The sequence below is a fragment of the Paramisgurnus dabryanus genome, chromosome 10, assembly GCF_030506205.2.
Source record: "Paramisgurnus dabryanus chromosome 10, PD_genome_1.1, whole genome shotgun sequence".
Taxonomy (NCBI): Eukaryota; Metazoa; Chordata; class Actinopteri; order Cypriniformes; family Cobitidae; genus Paramisgurnus; species Paramisgurnus dabryanus.
In genome coordinates, this window is record NC_133346.1 from 19409233 (window position 1) to 19424861 (window position 15629).

Consider the following 15629-nt stretch of genomic DNA (forward strand, 5'->3'; position numbering starts at 1 on the left):
ATACACAGGTTATGTGGTTAAAGTGATGACTAAAAATGGTGTATCGAAATGGTGAATGAAATATTCATATGGGAATGTATCGGAATCTGAGTGGTTAAGTGCAGATATTTTGTAAAATGATGGCTAAAGTGTATCATTGACTGACTGTTGACCCATCATTGTGCTAGTTTCATGTCTGTCACATTACTTAGCTGTCTTATTTTTCTCCTGAATTAAAATAACATTTTAATTAAAGTGAGTGCTTATATAAGAAGTAAAATAATGACTTTTTTATAATGTCACTCTAAAAGGGATTACAGTCAGAATCAATTCGGAAATCTGTGTTATGATTTACTATAAAAACGTACTATACATTATCCCATGTCAGAGGGAAGTTATAAAATATCAATGAATAATGTTTCCAATCAATTAACTCGGTGTCTGGTTTGCAAAACAATTAACATGCACGATATCTGTTGGTTGTGTTTCAAGGTTTTGTACCAATGCGTCAAAACTACTTCTCCAAAACATACGCAGAAACCTGTCGAGAGGCTCTGTCACAATTCAACCAGGAACAAGAGAGAAGCCTTCGTGCAGCCTCCGCTGACCTGTTATTTTCTCTCAACAACAGTGTCCCAGGCTTCAAAGTAAGGTGTCACTCTCATTTTACTTCCCTTTGACAGCTCCCCTGCGTTGGGTCACCCTGTTTTATTATAGATGCTAAATATCTGGTATCAAAGCAGGTCGAGTGTCACACGCCCTGTAAATGAAAAGAAGTGTTGTTACTAAACAGGCTTTCCAATCAGGACAACAAATGATTTTGGGCAATTATCACCCCATTGTGTTTCGACAAACTGTGAAAGTCTACTGATTGAAGGTCTGCTGCTTTAAGTCCACAAGAAGGTGCTGTTCAGGCTTTTAACCACATTCCCTATTTGTGACCACCCAAGTAGGGCTGGGGAAAAAATCGACTTTTTGATTAATCGTTTTTTTTACGTTGTCGATTAAAATCGATTCTCAAAGGCCACAAATCGATTTTTTTTTTAAATAACCAGATCCTGTTTGATCTTGAATGCGACTGTTTGACTTTTCAGCATACATTTTTCATCTTGCATCAAAATTGTATTGTATTTAACATAATTGTATGCATTTAAAATTAGAGATGGGTTCTGTTTTAATGTACAAGTGTACCTAAAATAAAAAAAGTGTAACATCTGAATCGATACCCAGCCCTACACCCAAGTGGATTGTGATTTATATGGCCAAGATTCAAAATGCACCCAATAAAGTAGTCAATATGACTTCCTATTTACGTATTTCTAAAGCCACTTGATAGCTTTGTGTAGGGAACCTGTTGGAACATGTCTTCATTGTATTTTATTATTAAAGGGACACTACACTTTTTTGAAATATACTAATTTTCCAGCTCCCCTAGAGTTAAACATTTGATTTTTACCGTTTTGGAATCCATTCAGCTAATCTCCGGGTCTGGCGCTACCACTTTTAGCATAGCTTAGAACAGTCCATTGAATCTGATTAGACCATTTATCAAGGACTTTGCTGCCATAACATGGCTGCAGGAAGCGCAATGATATTACGCAGTGCCCGAAAATAGTCTCCTGCTATTGAAAGTTACTAAGGGGTCTATTTTTGGCTGCTGCGTAATATTGAGCCACCTGCAGCCATGTTACAGCAGCAAAGTCCTTGATAATTACGCCAGAATGAGAGTATAGTTCCTAGCCATATCTGCCTAGAAAATCGCAACTTTTAATTTTCTGTCGGTCTTAGTACACGATGTAACTACAGAAGAGTCAAGTTTTAAATAGGAAAAAATATCGAAACTCTGTAGTTATTTTTGAGCGCGATGCTAATGGTCTAATCAGATTCAATGGATTATGCTAAGCTATGCTAAAAGTGGTAGCGCCATACCCGGAGATCGGCTGAAAGGATTGAATGAATAAAAAAAAGTGGAGTGTCCCTTTTACATATAATTAACGGTATCATCTGATGGTGTAGACACTAATATAGTTATTGTTATAGTTAACGCTATGGTAATCATTGCATTGTGAACGGCCATTTACTGTCGAAAAAGACCTTAAGCTAAGTTGTTGTTTGTTGTAGCCTAGAAGGTTGAACACTCCTCTGACAGCCATATCTACGGATGCTGCCCCCTACAAGTCCCCGAACCCCTGGAAGCCACAAGGATCTCCGTATCAAATGGAGGATAGCAGCCCACAGAAGTATTTTATCTCAGGTTAGCTTCAGGAGTTGAGATTAAGCATAATGCAAATGATAGTGTTTTTACAGTACCAACATAGACAATTGGAGCTTGTTTATAATTTTGAAATGTTACAATTTTGGTTTATGTGTTTACAGGTTTTACTGGTTATGTTCCCAAAACTCGATTTCTTTTTGGTAGTGGATATCCCATCATCACTAACAGGGCATTGATCCAGTTTGGCAAAGAAACAAAGGCGGATCAAAAGCCTCTCAGACTGCGTGAGGAGGAGACTACGGACTTGCCTTTGATCTCCACAATATACCCCTCCAAAAAAGGTCTTATACCTTCCTACACAGGGCACATTCCAGGTATGTGGAAATAAAGCCTTCAATTAAGATGGTAGTTAGTTACATTCCAGAAAAGACACTGGTGATAGCAAATGTAATTTGGGGAAATGTAAATGTGCCTTTGTAATTTATGTCAACAGGATACAGATATAAATATGGCCAAACATTTGGGCAGCTTACCCATAATGCTCTGGGCCTTGTTGGTACACAGAGGATGAAAAATGGGGAAAACAGACTGAGTTGAAGAACCAGCACACATTTCACACATCACATCAGAAGACAATTAAAGAAATATGGTGCAATTAACTTTTTATCAAGTCTAATGAAATTCACAATAGCAGCTTACCGTCTTTTGCAGTATACAATACAGTGTAATATTATGAAAAAAAAGTATTTTGCTAATGCATGCATTACTAGTATGCTAAGTAATGCATGTACATGTAATCATCTGTGATATCAAATAACGTTATCAAATGAAATTAAGAGTTAAAGCTTTAAAAGAACTTTGTTATACTAATACACACACACAGTACACCAAAGCACACAAAATATCTTTATTTCAAGTCACAATACACACAAAAGCCCCACAAAAAGACTGAAAAACTATTTTCTTTACAGGAGGGGTTTAATAGTTTGCACTATAAAGTATAGTCATCAACATCTATTAACTAGTCCTGCAGCTCAAACACATAATAAATATACTCTACTCATCATACGTCTTTATCTAAATAAAACGGTTAAAGAAATAATTCACCCAAACATGAACATTTTCTCCTAATTTACTCCTGTGTCCCACCCTCCGGTGAGATGATCCACATGTCAACACAAACCAGTAATTGTATAATCAAATGTCTTTTTCGAGCTTCATTATTTTGATCCCCATATAAAGATAACATGATGGCGTTTTAATATAAAATTGTTTGTGTTCAACCGAAGTAAAAGTCACATTTATCTCATGAGGGTGAGTAAATGACAATGTTTTATTTTACTGGTAAACTATTCCTTTAATAACTAAATTGTGCAAAAATGCAGTAATATTGGCAATGCACTAAATGCAGTAATATTGGAAATGCACTTAACATATAATAAGAAAAACAATGTTACTCATGCATTATCATTTACATGGTCATCCAATGTAATACATAAAAATAGAAATTACTGGGAACACCATCAGGAATTTTTTTATTTTAAATAGCAGTTATACACAACAGCAAAACTGATATGACTACATTTTAAGTTGAAATCTGTAACTTTCTTTGTTAAAAATAAACAATAATCACTTATCGAGTAAATACATAAAAAAAATCTGTGTTCAAAACTGTGTCTTTACCTTACCTCAATTTATAGCTTCAAATAATGATTTCTTTTTTGAGCTGTCAGGTTGGATTTTGCGGGAAATATACCTTTATATAAACTTTTCTGGATATATGATTTTTAGGATGAACTTCTTACCATCATGTAAATGTATTATGATTGAGTGATGACAGATTCAGATTCATCCGTACAGAGTAGTGGGGCGAAGCACAATGCACATACAGAAAATTACTCTGCAACTAACTGCAATTATATGTTGCTAAGTATTATAATTGAATATATAAATCTTAAATCGTTTAACATCTCGTAATGGCTTAAAGTTTGTAAACCCTGCAAACCCTATTATAAACCCAATGACAATTTCTCAATAGATTGGGAAATATGGCAACATTTTCATTTTTATTTAACTACTGCTCAGTATAGATTCAGTATATCATGTGTGTTCGCCATGTCTCTGTTTTGGTTCAGTTTAAGAGGAGTCTCTGTCCACACTAACTTTGCAAGCCCACCTTTGATGCTCCGATCTTTAACCATTCTGAGGGTCGCCTGGAAATAGACAAATGTTGTGAAATAAAGACAACAGAAGAAAGGTTATGTTATGAGAAATCATAGCTATGTAATAACCTGCTTCTCAGATTTCCACTCATGTTCTTTTGTGCCTGTTTTGGCTCAACTTGTGTTCCACCTACAGAACCAAAGAGCCTGGCCCAACGCAATGATGGGTTGTCTTCTTCAGACTTCTGTGTAGATCCTATCATCTCACTCTTTTCCATTCCTTGGATTTCTTTATCTTCCTTTTCATGTGTGCTGTCTGAACAGCAGTTCGCCGGTTCATACTCTGAAGTGGGTGTCTGGTTGAGCCAATACCCACTTGTTAACTTATTACTCAAGACATCACTTCGACCTATAGGACTGTTGTGGTTCTTCTGGATAGAGCTCATCTGAAGGATCTTAGCTGACTGGGTGAGAAGCCTACGAGGCTGGTTTTGCTTATTTTTCTTATTTTGAGTTTCACAAGTTAGACTGAGGTCAAATGGTAGCAGGGAGAGTGGTTGGAGCACAAGGAGCAGCTCCTGGAACAGTGGTCTATACATTGGACCCTGGGCCAGAGCCAGGAAACCCCATTGATGATAAAAGTCCTTGACAATGTCTTTAAAAGAGATGTGTATAAAATGATTAGGAACCAAGTATTGGGAAAACAAGCAATTCTACATTCTGTGCTTTTATGAACACTCACCTACACAACCGTACAAATGATGAATCCAGAATACTAAAGCACGGAAACTGAAAAGAAATACGTTCATTAGCTAACTTTTTCATAACAAATAATTTTTACAAATGTGGTCAGCATTTTCCTACTTTAGCAGATCCATAATGAAGACATAGAGCTTTATGCTGTGACTTGATAATTGGGAACATTTCTTTACCACAGATACCAAGCTGTCAGGCATTCGGGAAGGAGAGCCTGAGGAGAGAGAGGTTGGATTTATTAAACTATAAGTCTGTAAGCTCTAGGACACAACAAAAACAAAGACCTCTTATTTTATTTTTTTAACCCTAAATCTGATTGGCTTCCACAGACCTGATCGTGCCGTGGCCTCTATGACATTCCATAGTTTGTTGCGTCGCTGTCCAATAATGAAATCCAACTTATAGGCTTTTAGACCATCTTGAAGGATGTTCTGGATTGTGGGGCAGAGGTGTTTAAAGACAAGTTGCAAGATGCTGGTGCACAGGGAACTATTTCCAAGTCTGATCTGAAAACAAATTTAAAACAATTCTGATATCTCTATACTGAATATCTGTTTACTGTATAGTTGTGCCAGTCTAATTAGCACCCATGGGTAATACTTGGAATTTCTTTGTTCAGTGATACATCTGCCAAAGATGTTTTGTCCCACTTTCCATGTTACACAAAGAGCTATCTCTACATTTTATAGACTTGTGGGACTACCTTTTCTTCTGATTCTTGGCTCGAGTTGAAATGTGCTGTTATTAGATCCACTGCCGAACTAAGAGCTTTCAACATACCTGGAGTAAAACAAAGAAAGAAGGGATTTGTAAGTGTTTCTGTACCCCAAGATTTCACGATATAGTTTGTATTAAGTTGCATTTGCATGTCATTTCTGACCCCTTGAGGACATAAATAACTGTAATCGAAGATACATGAAACCTGCTATAAAAACACAGTAGTATGCATGCTTTTGATCACACAGAAACATGCAGAGCTTGCTGGCCAATCCAAGGCAGAGAGACCTAGAAGTAGGTCACATTTTCTCCTTCAGGGAAACAGAGGCAATGCTGCAGAGATCCACTCTGCATTTCTGCCCTCTTTATGTGAATGACATTGTTGGCAGAATTGTATTTCTCTCTTCTGTTTCTATTTCTGTTCTTTTTTGGGAATCTGTAGAAACTTTCAAATTTCAGAGCCATATTTAAACATGTCTCAGTACATAGCATGAGAACATTAGTATAACGAGTCACACAAACTGCAAACCATCTATTATTACACCATCCTTTAACTCATGGCCCTAGCAATACCAAGGTTGTTTATTTGATGGATTGATAGAATGGATACTGTACATTGAAGGCTATTTTAATCGCTTTCAAACATGATGTAGGGTAAAATGTGTCTGTATGGACCCATAAATGTTTGCAGAATGTCATTACTTAGCTTATCTTACTTTTCTTGTGCAGTAATTCAGCTGATAAACGTTCTAAAGGGGCATCTGGAGAAAGGCAGAACTCCTCAGGTGGTCTATCAGTCCTAGAGAGTGAGTCACCATGTTGATGTTCCTCTTTAACACCTGCAAGTATACATCAGAAAATTGAATCAGAAATGTACAACATTATTGTATCAATAAACTAAAAAATCAAACAATAGATTAAGATTTTAAAGGGACACTCCACTTTTTTTGAAAATATGCAAATTTTCCAGCTCCCCTAGAGTTAAACATTTGATTTTTACCATTTTGGAATTCATTTAGCTGATCTTCAGGTCTGGAGGTACCACTTTTAGCATAGCTTAGCACAATCCATTGAATCTGATTAGACCATTTAGCATCACGATCAAAAAGTAACATTTTGTACTAACATCGACAGAAAATTAAAAGTTGCGATTTTCTAGATGGCTATGAACTGTACTCTCATTCTGGCATAATAATCAAGGACTTTTGTGCTGTAACATGGCTGCAGGAGGCGCAATAATATAACGCAGTGCCTGAAAATAGTCCCCTGCTATTGAAAGTAACTAAGACTATTTTCTGCTGCTACGTAATATAATTGCGCCTCCTACAGCCATGTTACAGCAGCAAAGTCCTTGATTATTACGCCAGAATGAGAGTACAGTTCCTAACCACATCTAGAAAATCGCGACTTTTAATTTTTTGTCAGTCTTAGTACACAATGTAACTACAGAAGAGTCAAGTTTTAAATAGGAAAAATGTTGAAACTCTTTGGTTATTTTTTATCATGATGCTAATGGTCCAATCAGATTCAATGGATTGTGCTAAGCTATACTTAAAGTGGTACCGCCAGACCCGGGGATCAGCTGAATGGATTCCAAAATGGTAAAAATCTAATATTTAACTCGAGGGGAGCTGGAAAATGAAAATATTTTCAAAAAATGAAGTGTCCCTCTAAGACACCTACTGGGTGGCTTTATTGGTCCAAAGTAATGGCAGATTTTGCTGAGTCCTGCATTGGTGAACTCCTGGGATGAAGCTTTAAAAGGCCACAGGGATCTTCGTCTATTTCTGGGTAAAGAGTTGAGGCAGGGGATGGAGGTCAAAGAGGTCACTGATGTGATTGAAGTAGAAGATCCATGTTGAGAAGGGTATGATGCATTCTTTGGATACACTTGCTCTGGAGGACAATTTGCATCCTGCTTTGTGGACGTAAAGGACAGTGAATAAACTTGTTTTTCAGTGCAAGCCTTTGGACTACCCTCTGTTTGGTCTGGGCTTCTGTTCATCAAATCTACATTTTGGTGCATGCGTCCAAACAATGTGCAGGGGTGGAAATACTGAGGGCGACTGTAAGGTAAAACAGGACTTGATGTACAGGTGGAACAAGTGTCTGAACTGGGGGTTGGCTCCAGGTGGATGGTGGAGTAATTTCGAGGAGGTGAGTGTTGATTTGTATGTCCCTTGCTTTTGTAGATAGCTTTCAATGGCCCTGGCCTGCTGTACTTGAGACTGATGTACTGATTAAGAAGGGATCCAAGTGTCTTGCTCTGTTGTTTTCCTGAGGGTGCTTGAAGTACGAAAGGCTGGATTGGGAGAGAAGTGGGCCTTTGTGCTTTTGTGTATCGCACAACATCTGGGGATGAGGCACATTCATCTATATAAACACACACACACACACACACACACACACACACACACACACACACACACACACACACAAGAAAAAGATACGTCAGAGAGGGAGTACTTGATAAAATAATCTTGATCTGACTTCAATGTAGTTTCATTAAAGTATTCATTTAAAAGGCCCCTTGCATATAGGTTCCTTACCTTCTGGATTGGACTGCTTACTGCTGTCAGTACTTGGGGAGATTACTGTGATTGTGTTATTTTGGGGGTTAAACGACATGTCTTTCTGATCGGAAATATTCTTTTTTTGGACAGCAGAGAGGTTACAAGAGAATGAGCCCAGTGAACCCTCTACGCTTTTCTTCATATTTAATAATTGTCCATTTCCCTTCTTACATCGAGCAATTTCTGCAAATGAGGTGGCATGCTGCCTGGATCGAGGTGAAGATAAGTTTGTGTCTACATGACTGGGACAGCTGTTTTGTAGGGACCACTGCTTTGTGTATTTCTGACTGCCAATCCAGCTTTGAGATTGAGAAGTTGTGAGATGTTCTGAGACTCTTGTATCCGAGTGATGTGTTTTTGTATGTTCCAATCTGTCTTTTGAGCCTTTAAAATGGTCCCTGCTGCCATCTCTTCTGCAGATCCTTTCAATGCCCCCAATATCACCCTGAAAAGGGGATATATCTGGTCAGTTGGATACAACTAATTAGTACTTTCACATATCACATCTATACAAAGTCAACATGAAATCGAAGTTGACCAAATTTACTTTACAGTATGATGATGGCTTAAATACCTGGTGTTCACTTTGGGTAACCTTTGGATTTTCCTTTTCCTCTTCCTTCGACTGTCCAAAGAGGAAATATTCAGAGGGTGGAGAACAGATTCCCTGGCTATGAGTTTCAGAGGAACTTGTCAAAGAGGACCAAGGTGGGCTGGGTGAAGAATGGGATGATAAGTCACATGTTACCAGTTTATAGTAGTTCTGAGTGGAACAAGCCAGCCGTCCTTGACACAAAGCAAGGTCAGAAAATTCCATTGATGAAAAGCCATCACAGTCAAGTGAATAGATGTTGCTGTTTGGATCAACACTGTGGGGTGACCAGCTAAGCATAGGGTTTGAACCATCTTGTAATACTTTTCCTGACCCACGATCAGGACTATCTAGGTTAAGTGGAGTTGATGGAACAGCGTTGTTGGTTTTGTTGTAGATGGCACTAAAGTTGACCAATACTCCATCGGAGCTGTTACAGGAAGAGTCTGTGATATAGTCTGCTGGGTTTTCAGTTAAGGATTCACAATTCATGAGGTTGTCAGTTTGATACCAACAATTATCAGGTTCCTCAAGAGTATGCTTGCTGTAGTCTTCCTCATCAGCCCAATCCTGTTCATCACAATCCATGAAGGTTACAGGGGTTCTTTTGCTGTCCATGCAGTTCTCACAAACTGTATCAAATTCTTTCTCCTGTTCTTTGTTGTCTTTGGATGTACTGAAAGGGGTTGTTTTATAGTTAAAAATCTTCTGGCTAAATGAAGAACTGCCAGCTATGCATTCAGTGGAGCTCCCTGTGTTTCTACTTTGAGCCAAATTAAAACCTTGTAGTTGTAGGGATGATCCTTCATGGTACTTGCGCAAGCTGTCTCCATCACAGTCTTCATCTTCCTCATCCTCATTCACCTCTGATTCAGGGATGAAGAGGTTTTGCCATCTGGGGGTTACTTTGCGGTGTGATGGCTCTGTTTTTCTTTGATGACTAGTTAATAAAACATTCTCAGAAAAAACAGGGAAGTGTTGGAGCATTAAGGACGACTCATACCTACTGGTATCTGCAGACCCTTTTTTGTCTGTTGTTTCTATAGATCTTGACTTGCAAGTATGATAAATACTGCAATTTTCACGTGCTTCTTGGGGTAAATTTCCCCTCTCAGGTAGAGATATACTGTGGATTAAATTCAGAGATGGTGGCCTGGGTTTGGATGTCTGTAAAGAGTTATATAGGGGCCAGCGAACAGACTGGCCCTGACCTTGTGAGATTTGACACGCAACCAGAGTTTCTCTTGATTTTGGGGAGACATCCATTTTGAAAATACCACTTCAATGTGTCAATCCTTAGAAAGAAGGCAGGTTAAGTGGCATAAACAGTTTTTGGTGTGTAAATGCACAGTTTGGCAGTATTCTTTTAATCTCAGACATCGACATCATTGGTTAAAAAACTCATTCTAAGGAAAGAAAAGGCAATTCAGTATATATCTTACATATTACTGTGGTTAGTCTCTTATAATCAGACATTTTGAAAATGAATTATTTGATTTAAATATTAGAAACAAAGACCTGTAAAGCTGTATTAGTGGGGACAAGACAATAATATTATCAATACCCCTAAGCAAAAAAAAGACTATTAGATATAAAATGTTTTACAAACGTATCTTGAAAATTATATTTGTAAACACATTTAATTCTAAATAAGGTGATACAATATACAAATGTATTAAATACATCCATTTTTTACTATATGATATATGTATTACATGCACTGTCAAAATAAAAGGGTCTCTAAATGTGACTGGTGTGGTACCCTTTCAAAAATACACATTTGCACCTACACTATCAGAAAAAAGGTACAAAACTGTACCTTTTGTGTTGCTGGGGTGGTACCCTTAAAAGTTAATTTTTGTACCTTTATGGGTACAGTACATGTATATAACAAATTGAAATGTTTTGGTGTACAGTAGTACACACATATTGTGTACCTTAAGGAACAATTTTGTACCAGTTAAATTTTAGGGGTACTAATCAGTTAATTGTACTTTTAAAGCAGGGTCGGCCCCAGCCTTTATGGGGCCCTAAGCAGAATTTTATTTGTGGGCCCTTGGTGCTATTAGTGCTTAATTATTTACACATTTATAAATATAACAAATCTATTATCAATTTTATTAATTGTAGCTGTGTTTAGGGTGTAAGATGGGAATAAAACACACACACAAACTGTGCATTACGAGTATATTGTGTTTTTTAAAACATTTGATAAGATAATTTCAGTAGTGTCCCTTTCATTTTTAGCACAGACACAGGGACTTATCACACAAAGGTTGTAGACATTTAGAAGATCCTAAAAAAGAGAAAAATTAAGAAAAAAGTTAAAAAAAAGTCAAACAAAGAAAAAGCTTTTTTATGGTTAAATGCATTAATTATATAAAAATATATATTTTAATTGGCTTGGCACAACCTATAAACTAACTTTTAAAGCCACAGAGTTTACAGAGATTTAGTAAAGGTTTGAGGATGATTTAAAGACTTATTTCACTTTGGCAATGTATTTACTTGCTAACCATTACATTTAAAACACTGAAATTGAATTACATAATAAATTACATAATAAGAAAAAAGGAGGATTAGACCTAACGTTAACACATTAAAATGTTACTAAAATTACTTTGTTTTTGTCTTTTCCCATTGTCATCCTTCTTCTTTTTCCTTTTTTACACCCGAATGATAGACTTGTTTGCTATGGAGGACAACAAGAGTCATTCAAAATGTAATAAAGAACTTCAATTTTTAATAACTACCTGGACAATAAAAATAGCAATTAATAGATTTGTTTTAAAATTCATTAATTAATCTATAAATAAATAGACAAAGTTACAAAAAAAATCATTATGTAACATTTTATTAGGCAATAAAAAATGAGATTATAAAAATAACATAGAAATGAAATATTAATCCATTAATAAATAGTTCAAATTAATATAACAATTTATAAAAACAACATAAAATACTCAATAAGTTCATCATTTTAAATTGCATTTATAAATTCTTAATTAAATAATGGAATTTCAAATTGTATTTCAAAAAGCGATTTAAAAAGAGAAATAAATAACTGGATTTATAAATTGAATTACAAAAACAGGTTTAAATTAGGCATTTAAAAGGGCATTTCCGTTTGACTTTTCTGTTTTCATTTCCCCGTTGGTTCTCCTTATTCTTTTCGCTATTGGATTTGCTTTTCGTTTTAGCCTCTCTATTTATCTTTTCTGTGACTCTTTGGGTCCTCATCTGAGATCTATAAATCTGCGCATGACGTACAATCAGAGCCAATCAGCGAGCTTGATACATCCGCCTGGCCATAGCTAATTTGCATTTCTCATTTGACCATTTGCAAGGACCCAAAGAGTCACGGAAAAGCTAAATAGAGAGGCTTAAACGAAAAGCAAATCCAATAGCGAAAAGAATAAGGAGAATCATTGGGAAAATGAAAACAGAAAAGTTAAACGGAAATGCCCTTTTAAATGCCTAATTTAAACCTGTATTTGTAATTCAATTTATAAATCCAGTTATTTATTTCTCTTTTTAAATAGCTTTTTGAAATACATTTTGAAATTCCATTATTTAATTAAGAATTTATAAATGCAATTTAAAATGATGAACTTAATGAGTATTTTATGTTGTTTTTATAAATTGTTATATTAATTTGAACTATTTACTAATGGATTAATATTTCATTTCTACGTTATTTTTATAATCTCACTTTTTATTGCCTAATAAAATCTTACATAATGATTTTTTTATAACTTTGTCTATTTATTTATAGATTAATTAATGAATTTTTAAACAAATCTATTAATTGCTATTTTTATTGTCCAGGTAGTTATTAAATATTGAAGTTCTTTATTACATTTTGCATGACTCTTGTAGTCCTTCATAGTTTGCTGTCCAAAATAAACCTGTGTCCAGGTAAGGGAAAGGTGGCAGCAGCAGGCCAAGCGAGCAAATGTCGTATAAGCAGCAATGAATGTAATAATAGGTCATTGTTGTTGGCAGTTTTCCATGGATCAAACATCATGATCCTTGCTTTTCCCTTTACCAGCAACTCACATTTCATTACCAAAATCTGTAGGGTTGCACAGTTTGGGGGCCCCTAGTAGCGGCGGGGCCCTAAGCAGCCGCTTAATTCACATATAGGGAGGGCTGGCAATGGGATAAAGGTACAGAATAGATCCATTAATATACCACAAAAGGTACAACATTGTATTTAGTGGTTTAGTATGCCTGTAAAGGTTCAAAGGAACCTTGGGGTACCACGCCAGTGACAGAAATGGTCATTTTTTTTACATTTTTTCTGACAGTTTATAGATTTCAAATATGTACCACAAAGGTACATATTTGTACCAAATGGTAAAGATATTTATTGGGATACATTTTTTGACTTTTTCTATACTGTGTATATACAGTATTATAGTAAGACAAATATATATATATATATATATATATATATATATATATATATATATATATATATATATATATATATATATGTCTGTACTACTGAGTGGATAAAAGCATCTGCCAAATGTGTAAATGTAAATGAGCAACCCTAACTTTTGAAGGAAACTTTAGATTACAAAAACAACATTAGTTACTCTATATACTGTATGCTTTTTAAAAATCTGGATACCCTGAATGTTCCCAATAGAATTTAGCCTTCAAGGTCAAAATTTGTCCCCAAACTTTTAAGTCTGTACACACACACGTTTTTGTACATGTAGATAACATAAATTCCTTCTTCAAACTCTAACAATAGAAAAAAGACTCCAAATCCTATGTTAGGTAAACAATAAAACAGGACTTAACAATCAGACTATCAGCACGACAAACTGCATCAACTCACCCATCTGTAAAGCTCCATCAATCTGAGATCCAACACACAGTCAGTCAGTCTCGCTCTGTATGCAGGGTAACTGGAGCAAACACAACCTAATGCTGTACATCCACTGAGCAAAACCTAGTAGAGAAACATATAAACGAAATAGGTCAAGTCCTTCTTTTACTTCGTCTTTAGTCAGACTTCAGTGTGTTCAACACTTCTCACACTCTCTCTTCCTATAATATACTGTAATATACTCTGAGCCCCACACAGCCCTATAGCAACAGCATCACAGACCCTACTGAGCATGCTCACTGGTTTGTTGTTGAGGGATCATATTTGAGGGGATGGCAGATTTGCCTCTGCTCTCAGCATGGGGGGAATGAACACTGATTTAGACTAAGGAGAGGGCTTGGAAAAGAAAATCGAAATAGTCCTTGAAGCGAAACTAATGTTTTATAATTAAACAGATCTCTCCCACAGAAAAAAATTATGGATAAACAATATTCAGGAAAAGCTATTTTTAGGGATCCTTAAAGGAACAGTTGAAATTTTCAGAAACGTACCAACGTATGCTTAACTTTCTTTTTTAAACCACAAATTATTTGAGGCAGCAGTGCTGTTCTTTAATTCACAGTGGAAGTAGATGGTAACCAGGTGCTGTCAAGCTACAAAAATGGCAAAAAATAGAAAAGTACTGTTACAGGTGCTTATGCCAAGTACAGCCATTTGATACAATGAAAATGCATATGTAGGCTCAGTTCAGCAAAGCCATAAGAACAGCTAATATATGACATGCATCTCTATTCTTTAAATGGCAAAAAAATTCAAATAGTACAACCTTTAACAAATGTCAATAATTAAAGGGGACAGAGAATGAAAAACCATTTTTACCTTGTCTTTGTTGAATAATGGTAGTCTACCCGCATTCATGAACATACAAAAAGTGCTAGACATGCTAAACATCTCAGTCTCATAGAAATTCCTCTTTTAGAAATGTCAGCCAGAAAACGGCCCAATCTGAAAAACTGATGCTTATGACATCACAGGCATCTCACTGCCCCTCCACTTTAAAATAATTGGCTACATTTTTTGAGTGGCAGCAAAGTCAGCCAATCAGTAATGAGATTGCAAGTTAAGCCAGTAGGGGGAGCCAAATAGGTGCAAAACCACTTGTTTAAAATCCCCCACCCTAATAGAGCTAACAGAGAGAGGTTTTTAGGAAGCTTCTAAGGCATTACAGACCCAAACAAAAAAATTTTTGTCTACATGTCACATCACAGAACAAGGATAAATACCCCGTTCAATCATTCTATGTCACCTTTAAATGTGTCCTTAAAAGTGGTTCACACCCAAAATCACTAAACTTAATATTTTCAATACTATAAATAAAAATATGATAACATTCTGACATTTGGTTATTAAATAAAGATTTAAATGTATATGATGATTGTGATTATGCATGCGAATCTCATTCACGCGTCAGCTCATACGATCTTAATGTTGCTCAGTGTAGACGCCAAAAGAGACGCAGATTTTATCGGCACACCAAGACTCGTGGGCCAGTACAAGTGACACAGTAGCCTATCTTTACAGATGTGAAGCTAAGATTCATCCTAACAGTTGCTAGATTTGTCTAAATGGGCCTAAAAGTCACTAATGCGAGTTCAGACTGCATGATTTTCAAACTAGTTGGGTCACAGATGTTTTCACACTGTGGGATTACCTGGGGTAGCTTTCAGTTGCTGCTGTTTCAGACTGCCTAATGGATTGGCAACAGGGGCTTTCACTGCGTGACTTTTCCGTA

The 15629-nt window shown here is 36.2% G+C and overlaps 2 protein-coding genes across 4 annotated transcripts in view; one reads left to right on the plus strand and one right to left on the minus strand.

Moving 5' to 3' along the window:
- The window catches only part of cimip2b (ciliary microtubule inner protein 2B), a 3826-nt gene extending 1003 nt beyond the window's left edge, over window positions 1–2823 (plus strand). The window contains exons 2-6 of the mRNA XM_065290443.1: window positions 1–8; window positions 472–626; window positions 2101–2233; window positions 2356–2568; window positions 2688–2823. The exon at window positions 1–8 is cut by the window's left edge and continues 216 nt beyond it. Of these exons, the coding sequence (XP_065146515.1) occupies window positions 1–8; window positions 472–626; window positions 2101–2233; window positions 2356–2568; window positions 2688–2791 (613 nt within the window). The 3' untranslated portion in view covers window positions 2792–2823. The remainder of the gene's footprint in view (window positions 9–471; window positions 627–2100; window positions 2234–2355; window positions 2569–2687) is intronic.
- Window positions 2824–4271: 1448 nt separating this feature from the next.
- On the minus strand, window positions 4272–14679 carry LOC135779649 (AP-4 complex accessory subunit RUSC2). 3 transcript variants are annotated; one of them, XM_065290442.1, is made up of 11 exons: window positions 13847–14679; window positions 8977–10289; window positions 8379–8847; window positions 7513–8202; window positions 6546–6668; window positions 5816–5892; window positions 5444–5618; window positions 5221–5326; window positions 5099–5145; window positions 4486–5011; window positions 4272–4407 (listed from the first exon to the last, which is right to left on the minus strand). In XM_065290442.1, exons 2-11 carry the CDS (start codon window positions 10258–10260, stop codon window positions 4353–4355), a joined length of 3552 nt encoding a protein of 1183 aa, XP_065146514.1. In that variant the 5' UTR covers window positions 10261–10289; window positions 13847–14679; the 3' UTR covers window positions 4272–4352. The 3 variants fall into 3 exon arrangements, with proteins under 3 accessions (XP_065146514.1, XP_065146513.1, XP_065146512.1); XM_065290441.2 differs by having other exon boundaries at window positions 8977–10400; XM_065290440.2 differs by lacking the exon at window positions 13847–14679 and having other exon boundaries at window positions 8977–11727.
- Window positions 14680–15629: the final 950 nt, after the last annotated feature.

Bases quoted from the DNA above. Each gene is read 5' to 3' on its own strand.
- LOC135779649 (XM_065290442.1), bottom strand. From the start codon at position 10,260: ATGGATGTCTCCCCAAAATCAAGAGAAACTCTGGTTGCGTGTCAAATC. The intron at 5,893-6,545 runs GTAAGATAAGCT...GTTTTACTCCAG, and splicing joins TGAATTACTGCACAAGAAAA to GTATGTTGAAAGCTCTTAGT. The intron at 5,012-5,098 runs GTGAGTGTTCAT...TCTCTTTTAAAG, and splicing joins TCATTTGTACGGTTGTGTAG to ACATTGTCAAGGACTTTTAT.